General features: G+C 41.4%; 1 protein-coding gene across 1 annotated transcript in view; it reads left to right on the top strand.

The window, feature by feature from the left end:
* The window catches only part of LOC135310853 (transcription factor RFX3-like), a 66,266-nt gene that overhangs the window by 33,603 nt on the left and 17,213 nt on the right, over positions 1-15,450 (top strand). The window contains exons 3-6 of the mRNA XM_064439910.1: positions 8,643-8,764; positions 10,065-10,177; positions 11,014-11,129; positions 11,548-11,702. Coding sequence (XP_064295980.1) covers positions 8,643-8,764; positions 10,065-10,177; positions 11,014-11,129; positions 11,548-11,702 — 506 coding nt within the window. The remainder of the gene's footprint in view (positions 1-8,642; positions 8,765-10,064; positions 10,178-11,013; positions 11,130-11,547; positions 11,703-15,450) is intronic.

Here is a 15,450-nt window from a genome sequence, read left to right as displayed (position 1 = left end):
TTTATCTGTTGTCCTTTAGAATCAGCTGTCAACTGTGTTAGCTTTTTCTGTTCAGTTGTATCAAATTTACCCCTTCCACCAATCACATATAATTGGAGAGACACTTCTTGTTCTTGACTTCTTGACAAACAGTGTAGGCTGAATTTATGCTACAGATCACTTTTCTTCATTCTTTCTTAATTTGAAAGGTCATGCAACTTTCCTACTTGTGACACATTGTATTGGGTATATGTAGCAAGGTTTTAGTAGTGGGTAAGGGGCTGTCCTGTGCCGGACACAGCTGGTTCCAGCTGGCTCGGCAATGGACCCAACGGAGGCCAAAGCTGAGCCAATCAACAAAGTTGGCGGTGCCTCTATGAAAACATACTTAAGATGGGGCTAAAAACACCAGACAAGCAGAGGAGGAGGGGAAAAGAGTGAGAAACAGCAGTACAAACACCAAGGTCAGAGAAGAAGGAGGGGGAGTTGGTGCGCCATGGCACCAGAACCAGTATTCACATAGCAGCTTGTGGAACAGACCACTCTGGAGCAGTTGGATATTTTGTGAAGGAAATGCAGCCCAGGGAGAACCCATGCTGGAGCAAAGTGTGAGAAGCAAGGAGTAGCAGAGAGATACTATTATGTACTGACCATAACACCCTCCCACCCGCCTCCTTGAGCTGCTCATTGACTCACTGAAGGGACTGTATGTAGCAATAACAAGGTGGGGAGAAGAGGAGTCTGGAACGAAAGCATGAAGCTGAGCCTGGGAAAGGAGGGAGCTTGTTTCAATATTAGTCTTTTTGTGTCCTGCTACTCGAATTAGTAATTACATTTTTATTTTCATTGGCAATAAACTAACTTAATTTTACCCAAGTTGAGTCTATTTTGACCACAACAGTAATTAGTTAATAAAACGTATAATAGTAAAAAGCAATCTCCTGTCATTATCTTGACCCATGAGCTTTCTTGCTCCTGTCCTTCCTACTTTCTCCACCTGACCCACTAGGACAGGGGTTGTGAGTGGTTGATGGGAGGTTCACTGTTAGCCAAGGCTAACCCACCACAAACACGAATATATCCAAAGACATCTGCTAGAGGCATGCTTGTGTTTGGTGTTTGACATGAGCCTGAATTCAGGGTCTGAGATTTCAGGCATGAGTTTCAGTTGAGTAGCAATAATTGTTGAGCTAATTCAAAGGTGGTGCTGCTAGCTGCTGAGTCCCAGTTGTGGTCAACATGAGCTATGGGAGTGCTACTTCTCTGTTCCAATACAAAATAAAAAAAAAAGTAAATGTGAACTACAGATGACTGTTGCCAACAGTCCCATCTCCCAGCTGAGAAAGTAGCTTGGACACAACAGACACAGATCAAGAGATTTAAAGCACCTTTGTACTGGAATAGAAGAGAAGAAATGCACAGGTAGGGACTTGCCTCACCTATATAGGTAACAGACCTGCCTTTCAACTGGAGCTGCTGTATGGCTCAGACTTCCAAATGGGAGGCTGGTTTGCCTTTGACATACTGCTGCTAGATGGTTTACGGGAAGGAAATGCCAGGATGTTTAAATAACTGAATTCACAGAATCACAAAATCACAGAATGGTTGAGGTTGGAAGGGACCTCTGGAGGTCTCCTTGTCCAACCCCCCCTGCTCAATCAGGACCACCTAGAGCCAGTTGCCCAGGACCGGGTCCAGATGGCTTTTAAACATCTCCAAGGAGGGAAACTCCACCACCTCCCTGGGCAACTTGCTCCAGTGCTCAGTCACCCTCACAGTGAAAAAGTGTTTCCTGACGTTCAGGACAGAACCTCCTGTGTTTCAGTTTGTGCTCATTGCCTCTTCTGCTTTCACTGGGCACCACTGAAAAGATCCTGGCTCCATCTTCTGTTGCGCCTTCCCTTCAGGTATTCATATACATTCATGAGATTCCCCCTGAGCCTTCTCTTCTCCAGGCTAAACAGTCCCAGCTCTCTCAGCCTTTCCTCACAGAAGAGACGCTCCGCTCCCTTAATCATCTTCACTACCCTTCGCTGGACTCTCCCCAATATGTCCATGTCTCTCTTGTACTGGGGAGCCCAGAACTGGACACAGGACCCCAGGTGTGGCCTCACCAGTGCTGAGTAGAGGGAAGGGATCATGTCTTTCCAGCTGATAGCAATGCTTTGCCTAATGCAGCCCAGGATACCATTGGACTTCTTTGCAGCAAGGGCACACTGCTGGCTCATGTTCAACTTGATGTCTGCGAGGACCCCCAGGTCCTTTTCCGGAAGCAGCACAGCCCTCTGGAGTATCAGATGTTCCTCCCATTTTTGGCGCTGTCTGCAAAGTTGCTGAGTGTATACTCTGCCCCATCACCCAGCTCATTAATGAAGATGTTAAACAGGACTGGACCCAGTATTGACCCCTGGGGTACACTGCTAGTCACTAGACGTTTTGCCACTGATGACCACCCTCTGGGCCTGACCATTGTGGTGGGTTGACCTTGGCTGGCTGCCAAGTGCCCGCAAAGCCACTCAGCAGAACAGGGGAAAAAAAGACGACAAAATGCTTCTGGGTCAAGATAAGGGCAGGGAGATCATGCAGCAATTACTGTCACAGGGAAAACAGACTTGACTTGGGGAAATTAATTTAATGTATTGCCAATCAAACAGAGTTGAAAATGAGAAATAAGAACAATTTTTTTTTTAAAAAAAAAGCCTTCCTCCCAATCCTCGCTTCTTCCCAGGCTCAACTTCATTCCCAGCTCTTCTACCTCTTCCCCGTGAGCAACGCAGGGGGACGGGGAATGAGGGTTGTGGTCAGTTCATTATGCGTTGTCTCTGCCTCTCCTTCCTCCTCACGCTCTTCCCCAGCTCCATTGTGGGGTCCCACCCACGGGAGGCAGTCCTTCACAAACTTCTCCAATGTGGGTCCTTCCCACGGGCTGCAGTTCTTCACGAGCTGCTCCAGCGTGTGTCCTTTCCATGGGGTGCAGTCCTTCAGGAACAGACTGCTCCAATGTGGGTCCTCCACAAGGTCACAGGTCTTGCTAGAAAACCTGCTCCTGTGTGGGCTCCTCTCCACAGGCCACAGTTCCTGCCAGCATGGGCTCTCCATGGGCTGCAGCTTCCTTCAGGGCATATCCACCTGCTCTGGTGTGGGTTCCTCACGGGCTGCAGTGTGGTTATCTGCTCCACCATGGATCTCCATGGGCTGCAAGGGTGCAACCAGTGTCACCCTGTTCTTCACCATGGGCTGCAGGGGAATCTGTGCTCTGGTGCCTGAAGCACCTCCTCCCCCTCCTTCTTCACTGACCTTGGTGTCTGCATAGTTGCTTCTCTCACATATTCTCACTCCTCTCCCAGCTGCTGTTGCGCAGCAGGTTTTTTTACCCTTTCTTAAACATGTTATCACAGAGGTGACGAATGTCACTGTCTCAGTTTTGGCCAGCGGTGGGTCTGCCTTGGAGCCAGCAGGAACTGGCTCTGACAGTGATCAGCGATCGCAGCTCGGGGACTGGTGCCGTTGGTTGGTGGGTGGTGAGCAGTTGCATCACTTGATTTTTTTCTCCCTGGGTTTCATTTCTCTCTCTTTCTTGTTATTTTCCTTTTCATTACATTATCATCATTATCAGCATCATTATTATTATTATCATAATCATTATTATTACCATTATTACTATTACTATTTCATTTTAATTATTAAACTGTTCTTATCTCGACCCACAAGTTTTCTTACTTTTGCTCTTCCGATTCTCTCCCCCATCCCACTGGGGTGGGAGTGTTATCCCAAAAAGCACGTTTGTTCGCCCGGTGTGCAAAATGCCAAGCTACACACAGAGCGGAGGGATTTTATTTAATCAATTTTTGCGCACAGATTGGTGCTAGGTGGTAACTCCACAAAGCTAGCACCCCGCACCAAGAAACTACAAGGTATTTATACAGTTAAATGTTTCAGTCACAGCTAATATTCACGTGCCTCAGCTAATAATTGGTTAATTTCTTTCTTGCTTCAACTTAAAGGTACAGCTCCCTTTTAATTTACCATGCATGCTCAGAGAGTAAGGGGCTTATTTGAGTAGGGTGTGTTCTGGCCTATGGGTGTGATTTTTGGTATTATAATGAGGGTAGCCCACCTAAAGGGCACTTTGTTTTAGTTCTTATCAATATCCCAATTAGCTGTTCTCCTTGACTATACACTTCATCACCCCATCCTCAGCATATTCTGAGGCAGGATGTTTGCTTTGATCAGTCTCTCAGCTCCCCTCAAGGATATAGTCGTAAAACAAGTGCTTCCTTATCCCTTAGATCCTGTCTCTGGCCGTCAAATTCTGTTTTGCCAAGCTCGCATAGTTCATTGTTATGGCTTCACAGAAAATTCAAAAAATTCCATTTTCTTTGGAGTATCGGAGTGAGCGAGCGGCTGTGTGGTGCTTAGTTGCTTACTGGGGCTAAACCACGACAGTCCTTTTTTCTGTCGTGGGGGTTTGAAGTGGCCACAGCGCCTGTTGCCGGAGTTGGCGCAGTCTCAGTGCTCGTTGTTTTCTTTTTCTTTGTCTTTTTAGATTTAGGGGCCTTCTCTACCCCTTGGGGGTACTGGATAGTGTTGAATCGGAAGAGCAAAAGTAAGAAAACTCGTGGGTTAAGATAAGAACAGTTTAATAATTAAAATAAAAGGGTAATAGTTATAATGGTAATGACAATAATAATGACTTTGATAATAATAATAATGGTGATTATGATAATAATAATGGCAATGATGATGATGATATAATGAAAAAGAAAATAACAACAGAGAGAGAAATGAAACCCAGGGGAAAAAAAAAAACAAGTGATGCAACTGCTCACCACATACCGACTGACGCCCTGCCAGAACCCCAAGCCACAATCGCTGCTTCCCCCGGCCAACTCCCCACAGTTAATACACTGGGCATGATGTCATATGATACGCAATAGCCCTTTGGCCGGTTTGGAACAGCTGTCGTGGCTGTGCCCCCTCCCCTCCCGGCTTCTTGTGCACCTGGCAGAGCATGGGAGGCTGGAAAAGTCCTTGACTAGTGTAAGCACTACTTGGCAACAACTAAAACATCTCCACATTATCAACGCTGTTTTTAGCACAAACCCAAAACATACCCCCATACTAGCTATTATAAAGAAAGTTAGCTCTATCCCAGCCAAAACCATGACACTTCCCCGTGACCAATCCGTGCTGACTACTCCCAATCACCTTCTAATCCTTCATGTGTTTGGAAACGGTTCCCAGGATTAGCTGCTCCATCACTTTCGCAGGACCGAAGTGAGGCTGATCAGCCTGTAGTCCCCTGAAATTATCTATCAGTTCTGGGTCAAATGCAGGTGTGACTCTTAATAGCAACGGATCTCACAAGAAAAGATGATTAAGAATAAAATAAGGTAATATCAAAACCAAATATTGTGGTGAATAAAAGTGAAAGAAAAACCCCTAACACGTTATTAGAGCTTAGTTTGTCTTCTGTTTCTAAAGCCCTTAGAGTTTATTTTTCAACAAGCCAGAACAGTGTAAGCCTTTCTTTTTAATGAAAACAGAGACTACCAATAAATTATGTAAGTGCATGAATTGGATATTTGAGGTAATACTAAATATTGAGACTCTCAGTAAATATTTGAATATTGTCAGCATGGCAACTACAAGGAAGCAACAAAATTTGTAGAAAAACTTAGGGGTTTTTTTCTTTCTCTTGTGACTTAGTCAATCCATTTTGACTTCTTTCTTTTTTAATGCTTTCTACTTTTTTCTTACTGATTTGCTTACTTTTGTGTCCATTTAATACCAGACGGGAGATTTGGCATGTACTCCCATTCTTCCTATTTCTGCTTTATCTTATTGATGACTATTGAAACTTTGCTGTTTTCAAATTTTAGTCAAAATTTCTTAAACTTTTCTGAGGAGTGAGTGGAAAGTTTCCGTTTAATTGCAATGTGTAGGATTGGACTATGGGAATGAAGGTCTACTGTAAATTATGTTAATAATGAGAAAAGCACATCATTTTGCATCGATTTTTGAATTGACTAACTTCATGTTCATATTTCAGTGGTCTAGTTCTGCTGGTTTTCCATAGCTTTTCAAAGCTATTTTCCATAGCTTGTCCTGTGCAGGGACAGGAGTTGGACTTCATGATCTTTGTGGGTCACTTCCAACTCAGGACATTCTATGATTCTATGAAAACTTTAGAATGTTTGTTGTTATCTAAAGACTCTCCAAACTTTTATTGTGCTTACATTTAGCTATATAAAATTAAAGTTCTTTTCTTCTTGAGTAAAGCTAAGCCTCTTTTGAAAGCTGTTATATTTATGAAAGGTTGGTTATTTTTTTTCAGTGCCTCTTCTCTTAGCAGTTAATTAAAAAAAGAATTGGAAAAATCAAAGTTGAAATAGGAAAAAAGGTCAGATAATTTTAGAAAAGCCAAATTCTTCCATTTAAGTAGTTGTACAGATCAGTCGTAGTAACATTTTCCCCTGTCTGTAATTGAAAACACAAAGAGTAACCTGGGTATAAACAGAGGATTTTGCCAGGAATTCTGGAAGCCTCTCATTGCCTGAACTGCAAAAACATCACCTTCTCCTGTCCGTAAAAGACAGTAAATCTAAAATTTTTAACAACCCTGCTCAAGTTTCATTTGAAACACCTGAAAAAGAATCTTTTCTTTTTTTCATTCCTCAGTTGCATTTTGCAAGTTATTTTCTGATGCTGTTGAAACTGACTCCTATAATGTCACCTGTAATAATGCCAGAATTAAGACTTTTCCCCAACATTTTTTACATAAAGCACATTGGGTCAAGTGGTAGGACAATCCTGACTCCTAGCACCAGCAGATTAAGTTAGCTTTTTTTTGTTGCTGAAGTTCTCCCTAAACCCCAGAAACTCAGAGGACTGTTACTTTTATGCATGCAAGGCACTTTGGTTTCTATTCCAAGAGCTGAAATGTTTGTGAAATAATACATTTTGTAGAAACTAGTGGAACTATGTGAACATGCTGATTTTGATTTGCAAATATTTATAGAAATTGATCTTCAGCTGGGTACTTTTAATGATAAAGTATAATGAGAACAAAGGTAAAAATTCTTACAAAATGAGGTTTTTGGATTGCAAATAGATCTATCAAGTGATGAGAAGTCTTTCTGTAAGAGTTCAATGCTACCGTGATACTAGAGATTAATCTTCTTAAAGTTGATTACAGTTGTGCTGTTGATTTCAGCAGGCCTGGGATTTTATCCTGGGCCTTTACAATAACCAAACTTCATATAAAAGTCCTAGAGATTAAGATGATGACAGAAGGGATTTTTTTTTTCCCAAGTATTAACATTCTTGAAGTTATCATACTTTATGTTAATCAGGCCAAGAGGCCTTCTCTGGAATAGTATACTTCTTGTATATTCCACGTCCGATGTTATTGTATAGTTAAATATGTCTGGAATGACCAGAATCTTGGATGCTTGTTTCTTATGGGAGCTTTCTCATAAACTAAAATCTAAGTAGTTACATAGAGCATTCCTATTATCAGTTTAATAAGATCAAAATGCGAACATGCTCACAGCTGACCCAACTGCTTCTTAAGAGGACCGTTTTCAGAGTGGAATTCGTTGACATTTCTAAAGTTAATACAAAGCTTTACAATCTGCACAGTGCAATTTCAGACTTGGGTGACAGTTCACATGCATTGCATTCTGCACCAAGGTTTCTCTAGTTTTCTTCTGGCTACAAGACTACTTCAGAAGGACCAAGCTTCCAAGTTCTTATCACTAAGAGCTGGGGCAGAATTAATTTTCAGTTGCGTTGGAGATGGCAGGCAGAATCTTCAGCCTGTCAGTGTGATGGTCTTAACATCTGACCATCCAAACCAGGATTCCTATTTGTATCTTTGCCCTTTTTATCCTTTATAAAAGCTTTTGTGACTTGACTGGTGAAGAGTTTGGAATAGAATAGAATAGAATAGAATAGAATAGAATAGAAATTTTCAGTTGGAAGGGACCTACAATGTTCATCCAGTCCAACTGCCTGAACAATTCAGGGCTGACTGAAAGTTAAAGCATATTATTAAAGGCATTGTCCAAATGCCTCTTAAACACTGACAGTCCTAGAGACTACCTCTCTAGGAAGCCTGTTCCAGTGTTTGACCACTGTTTCTGTAAAGAAATGCTTCCCAGTACCAGGTCTGAACCTCCCCTGGTTCAGCTACTTAGTTTAAGTCTAAGTAGCCTTCTCAGACCTTCTGAGCTCATGAGAAGTTTGTTACATTTTAAAATTATTTAAATTCCTTTGTCTCCAAACGGATACATGGCCCTTCTTAAGGTGATTAAACCTTATTTTTGAGCTACTTGATTCCTGGGAAGGCAAGTCCTTTGGAAAAGGAAAGATAGTATTTCTGTTTAGTGTAAATGAGCTTTAGGTCTTAGTGGTATAGTTTTTAAACTAAATTCCACAAGAAACTGGTAGTTGTGCTGTGCTATCAGCTTTACGAATTTTATAACGCATTGCCAATGCTCTACCTTTCCTTACTACAATTATTCTGATGTTACTTTTTTCTTGTGTGTGAACTAGCAAAACCGTATATTGAGACTGAGAAATCAGGCAAAACAAAGTGTGATATTGCACTTACAAAAAAGTGAACATAAAGAATAATTTTGTATTTGATAATTTTGTAGGTGCAAGCCTGTGCAGAAAGTGGATGGAGTTGCAGATGGTTTCACAGGAAGTGGTCAACAGACAGGCACATCTGCTGAACAAACCATAATTGCCCAAAGTCAACATCATCAACAGTTTTTAGGTATGAAAAGATGTGTTATACTGTTGTATAAACAAAATAAACCCCATTATTGCCATGAACATCAAGTCATACAAATACAATAGTTAGCTATGGTGCCCTGTTTAAAATTCTCACTGATAACAGAACAAAAAGATACTCATAGAAGCTATATGTTCTCTATTGTAAGACTTCTGAAATATTTAATATGCATAATGCAGATATAAAAGAAAAAATGTACAAAATCTACTTGCATGGTAGATCAAAATATATTGCAATGCAATTGTGATGAAGCATTTTATACAAAAATGCATGCTGAAAATCTTGCCTAAAAGCTCATTAATTTCCACTGGCTTCCCAATTTTTTTGAATATGCACATAAATTGGAATTATATTTTTGCACTGCAGTTGTGTTGACCATTGACAAGAAGGTGTATTGAGTTTGTCCTGCAACATTATAAATGGAAAGAACCAAATAGTTAAAACCAGAAACCCAAGGTTTGTGTTTAAAAATGTGCATTTTGTGCATTCATTGATGTAGCTAAGCATATTGATTTCTCAGTTGTGGAAGCAAATGGCAATTTAGTAATTTGCTAACGTAAAAAAGCTTATTAAATGTGTTACTGAAATAATTGTACGCTTAGTTTTGAGTTCATCTATTGGGATTTTGAAGCACTACATCCTTTGGCCCAACCTTGCTGTTACTGAAATCATTGGAAACCTTAGGCTATAGTTCGTATGTTTTTGAATTTTCCCTTCCACTGCCCCCCACCCCCCCACCCCCAGTTGACAGTGTATTTTTTTCCCCCCATAACAGTGTATCTCTTGGAAACGTTTATGAGAAATAGTAAAAGCACGTATTGGCTACAGTTGAAAGTCTCGTAAATTTCAAATAAATATATGCTGCTGAGTCTACTAAACTGTAACATGCATGACAATGCAAAAAAACCCCTATTCAGTTGATCAAAAAAAACCCTATTAAATTATATTAATCTCTTATATACTGACATGAATATTCTGCTTCATCCTGTCATATTCTGAAAATGTGTCTTACCTGTTTTTATATACAGGTACAATACGTATGTGCAATCATTTTTATCTGCTATCTGTCAAGAATAATTTAACATCTCCTTTTGCTTAAAAATAAAGCTAGCTGGTTTGTTCACAACTGCATTGCAACTTTAAAATATATTAAATATGAAAGACATTCCTCTTTGGGCATTATGATCTTCAAGACTTTATTTCTTTACACCATCCTTAAATGTTTTCTAATCGACCTGTAGTTGACACCATTCACAATAGCTTTCTTCTGTTATGGAAACAGATGCATCTCGAGTACTTCCAGAGTTTGGAGAAGTTGAAATATCTTCTCTGCCAGATGGTACTACCCTTGAGGACATAAAATCACTGCAAAGTCTTTACCGAGAGCACTGTGAGGTAAGAGAAAAGAGGCATTTCACATAAATCATCATTCTTTGAAAATTCATGTCTTCTAGTGAGAATCAGTACAATAGGATGACTGACACAAAACACATTACAGCCAGCCTACTTGTACCTGATGTGCTCCTCAAATATTTTGCTTATTCCATCGGAAAGGACATCTGCAAAACGACTTCGCTGGAATTTCCCTCTTTACAGGGAAAGGAAAAAACATGTAATAGAATACCAATACTGGAATGTAATCATGTGTAGGTTTTGAGAATTTTAGATAAACTGAACTTTAGATAATATATACACAGAGTTTTGCTTTTGTTTATAGGAGTTGAAATCAGATTAAATTGTTATTTCTAATGTTTATGTTAAAAACAAACTCACTTTTTTCTTCAAGTTTTGAAGAAGCAGGTTGTTTAAGAACTTAAGGCCACATTTCATATTGAATAACGTGTTTTAAAGTTATTGCTGAAGGTGCTTTAAAACGTGTAATGAAGTAAAAAAATTCATGAAATAGCTGGTTTCCTTCGTGTTTGTAATAGCGTTAAAAGTTCTGTTTAGGTGAATTCACCTGGTATATGCACTTAGGCTCTTTTCTGGAGGCTTCCTTGCATTTGCACTTGGCCTGATCTGAGTCTCTGTCCACACTAGTATGGACAACTGGAAAATTTGTTGCTAAAAAGTTATTAAAAAGGACATTATATGTTTATTTATAAACATTAATTTTACTATTTTTTCTGCAAAATGACCGGGGGGAGCTATGCCCCTGGGAGGAGTTAGGGCGGGGGGGGGGGAGGGGATGAGGTAGAATACTATCTGCACTTGTTTTATATTTTTTTTAGGCAATAGTGGATGTTGTTGTGAATCTTCAGTTTAGCCTGATAGAAAAATTGTGGCAAACTTTCTGGCGCTATTCTCCCTCTGCTCCAGCTGACGACACAGCTATTATTGATCTGAGGTCAGTAAATGTCTCTTCTTGCTTACTGTTCACCATCATAATATAACAGCAGAAGTCAAATCAAAGAAAGTCTTAGTTTTACATATAGGCTAAGAACTTTTTCTGATATCAGTAGTTTTTCAGGTTCAATTTGTGTTGTCAGCTATTTGACATACAGGCTGTTGTTAGTTGAAGTATCTTTTCACAATATACGGTCCAGTTCATTTAAATTGCAAGGACCTCTGCATAATTTATGGGCTGGAGCAGAACTTTGGAGGCCATTTTTATCCAGTTTCATATGAAGAAGTTAGAGTTTCAATTGGATGTAACAGATAGATACATTTATAAAGTTTTTATTAAATAATAAATTTCAAAGTCCATTGCACTATTCTTACCTGTATATAAATGCATTTTCGTTTGTTACATTTATTCACGCCAGCAATCTGAGTGAAATAGAAAGTCGACTTCCAAAAGGAAAACTGATCACTCTGTGCAAAAATGAGTCTATTCTGAAATGGATGGGTAATTGTGACCATGTGATGTACCAGGCTTTGGTGGAGATTCTCATTCCTGATGTCCTTAGACCTATTCCTAGTAAGTTAAACACGGATAACATCTCATAAGACTGTGTTTTGGTTTGGTTTGGTTTATGTGGTGATTTTTTTGTGCCTCGTGAAACTTTTGGGAATGATTTGGAAGGATGTGAATGTAGTGTGTGTCATCTTTCTTTAATTCTGTTGAGTAGGAAGGTGTACTGGAGTTGATGTAAGCACTGTATTTAAAGAAAAGGAGAGTGGATATTTCACCGGATTTAGGAAAGTCTCCAGAGGTTTTCAGAATATATTTCCCTATGGCATATGCTTTTGTCACTACAAATTCTAAGTTTTTATTAATTTTAAGATAAAAAAGGGTTCCTTTACATACTGGCTCTAGTCTACCTGACAGCTGTGAATGCACTATGGCCCTCAGCCTGAGTCCATTAATGTCGGACAGTCATTCCGCTGACTTCAGTAGGCTTTAGTTTAAGTTTTATATATAAAAGTTCTAGTTGTTAAAAAAATCAAAATGTATATGCTTTGTAATTTCATTTTTGGATAATTAAACATTTATGTATTATCAGTGGCTGCTAAAAATTATCAGTTTTGGTACCTATTAAACCAACATAACATTGTCAAACATTTTAAGCCTTGTTTATTATTCCAGTCTACTATACTTTCTGTTCTATTTCCAGTATGAAGGACTCATCAATTGATTCTAGTATTATGGCCAACTGACCGTTATCAGGAATAGAGATTTCTTTTCAAAGTTGATTTTATAGTATTCATCATTGCTCAAGCATGGCATTTTTTTTATGGCTACTTCTGGTAATAAATTATTTTAAATTGGCTTCCAGGAAGGTTAAATTCCTTCCTAAAACATTTATTGCATGTTTTGTAAGTTGTGTTAAATATTAAACAGAAATTTTAATCATATATATATAATATTAAAAGAAATTATAAAAGAAATATTAGGAACCAACAGGGAAACACCTGTGAAACGCCTCAAAGGAATTAGGCTGTGTTCCTCTAAAAAGGTGACACAGTCAATAGGCCCACTAAAGTGCCTCTATAGCAATGCACGCAGCACGGGTAACAAACAGGAAAAGATGGAAGCCACTGTGCACCTGGAAAGCTACGATTTCATTGCTATCACTGAAACTTGGTGGGACGAATTGCACGACTGGAGCGCTGCAATCGATGGCTATAAACTCTTCAGAAAGCACAGGCAAGGAAGGAGAGGTGGGGGAGTTGCCCTCTATGTAAAAAGACGTATTGACTACACAGAGCTGTCTCTGAAAAACAGTGATGAAATGGTTGAGAGCTTATGGGTAAAAATAAGGGAAAAGCCAACAAAGGAAACCTTGTGGCTGGTGTTTACTACAGGCCACCTGATCAAGGGGAGGATGTTGATGAAGCATTTTTACTCCAACTACAGGAAGCATCATGCTTGCAGGCTCTGATCCTCCTGGGGGGACTTCAATCACCCTGACACTGGCAATCTCCCTTCCCACATCTCTCAAGCCCCTGAACCTCAGGGCAGGGACTGGGCGAAAGAAGCTCCTCCCATCGTAGGAGAAGATCAGGGTCTAGCCCACCTGAGGAACCTGAGCATAAACAAGTCCATGGGACCCGATGAGATGCATGCCAGGGTCCTGAGGGAACTGGCTGATTAAGTTGCCAAGCCATTCTCCATTATATTTGAGAGGTCATGGCAGTCAGGCTACGTCCCCAGTGACTGGAAAAAGGAAAACATTGCACCCATTTTTAAAAAGGGTAAAAAGGAGGACCCTGGAAACTACATACCAGTTGGTTTCACCACCGTGCCCAGCAAGATCATGGAGCAGATCCTCCTGGAAGAGGGTGACAGGGAGGTGATTAGAGACAGCCAACATGGCTTCAGCAAGGGCAAATCGTGGGTGACTAATCTAGTGGCCTTCTACGATGGAGTGACCGCATCGGTAGACAAGGGAAGAGCTACGGATGTCACCTACCTGGACGTCTGTAAAGCCTTTGATACAGTCCCCCACAACATCCTGGCCACTAAATTGGAGAGATATGGGTTTGATGGATCAACTGTGAGATGGATAAGGAACTGACTGGATGGCCACGTCCAAAGAGTTACAGTCAGTGGCTCAGTGTCCAAGTGGAAACCAGTGACAAGCGGTGTCCCTCAGGGGTCTGTACTGGGACCAGTACCGTTTAATGTCTTCATCAGTGACACAGACAGTGGGATCGAGTGCACCCTCGGCAAGTTTGCAGACAACACCAAGCTGAGTGGTGCAGTTGACACGCCTGAGGGACGGGATGCCATCCAGAGTGACCTTGAGAGGCTTGAGGAGCGGGCCCATGTGAACCTCATGAGGTTCAACAAGGCCAAGTCCAAGGTCCTGCACCTGGGTCAGGGCAACCCCCGATATCAATACAGACTGGGGGATGAATGTACTGAGAGCAGCCCTGCAGAGAAGGACTTGGGGATACTGGTGGATGAAAAACTGGACATGAGCCGGCAATGTGCGCTTGCAGCCTAGAAAGCTAATCGCATTCTGGGCTGCCTAAAAGGAAGTGTGGCTATCAGGTCAATTCTCCCCCTCTACTCTGCTCTGGTGAGACCCCACCTGGAGTACTGCATCCAGCTCTAGGACATCCAGTTCTGTTAGTGTGGGTCCAGAGGAGGGTCGCAAGAGTGATCAGAGGGCTGGGACACCTCTCCTATGAGGAAAGGTGGAGACAGTTGGGGTTGTTCAGCCTGGAGAAGAGAAGGCTTCGGGGAGACCTTATTGCAGCCTTTCAATATATAAAGGGGGCAGAGAGAGACTTTTTACCAGGGCCTGTAGTGTCAGGAGAAGGGGCAACAGTTTTAAACTGAAAGAGGGTAGATTTAGATTTAGAGCTCAGGAGCATATCTGAAATGCTTGTACACCAACGCACACAGTATGAGAAACAAACAGGATGAACTGGAAGTGTTGGTTAGCTCCCAGAACTATGATAGCATTGGTATTAGTGAGACTTGGTGGAATGAGTCCCACGACTGGAGTGCTGGGATGGAGGGCTACAGGCTGTTCAGGAGGCATAGGCAGGGCAGGCGAAGTGAAGGTGTCACACTATATGTAAGGGAGAGGTTTGATTGTACAGCCCTTACAATTAGCGGTGATGTGGTGGAGAGTCTCTGGGTGGGGATTAGGGGGGTGGCAAACAAAGGAGATGTTGTAGGGGGTGTCTACTACCGATCGCCCAGCCAGGATGATAGCACCAATGAGTTATTCTATAGGCAATTAGGAGGTATCTCTGGATCGGTAGCCCTTGTCCTTATGGGAGATTCCAACTTCCCAGGCATCAACTGGGAATACCATACTGCTGTGACGAGCAGGTCTTGGAAATTCCTGAAGTTTGTGGGAGATAACTTCTTGTCACAAATACTCTGTGAGCCAACTAAGAAAGATGCCCTCCTAGGCTTGTTGTTTGTGAATAGAGAAGGACTCGTGGGAGATGTGATGGTAGGTGGCTGTCTTGGCCACAGTGGTCATGAAATGCTTGAGTTTAAAACTTCCAGTGTAATGAGAAAAAAGGACAGCAGAGCTGCTACCCTGGACTTCAAGAGAGACAACTTGAAGCTATTCAGGGAGCTACTTAGCAGAGTACCCTGGGAATCTGCTTTTGAGGGCTTAGGAGTCCACGAGTGCTGGTCAGTCTTTAAGAACCACCTTTTAGAAGCACAGGAGCAGGCAATCCCATTGTGCCAAAAGTCAAGCAAGCGGGGCAGAAGCTTGGCTGAGCGGGGAACTCCTCAAGGAGCTCAAGGGAAA

This window comes from Phalacrocorax carbo, assembly GCF_963921805.1.
Source record: "Phalacrocorax carbo chromosome W unlocalized genomic scaffold, bPhaCar2.1 SUPER_W_unloc_3, whole genome shotgun sequence".
Lineage (NCBI taxonomy): Eukaryota > Metazoa > Chordata > Aves > Suliformes > Phalacrocoracidae > Phalacrocorax > Phalacrocorax carbo.
This window is presented reverse-complemented; position numbering and strand designations above follow the sequence as displayed.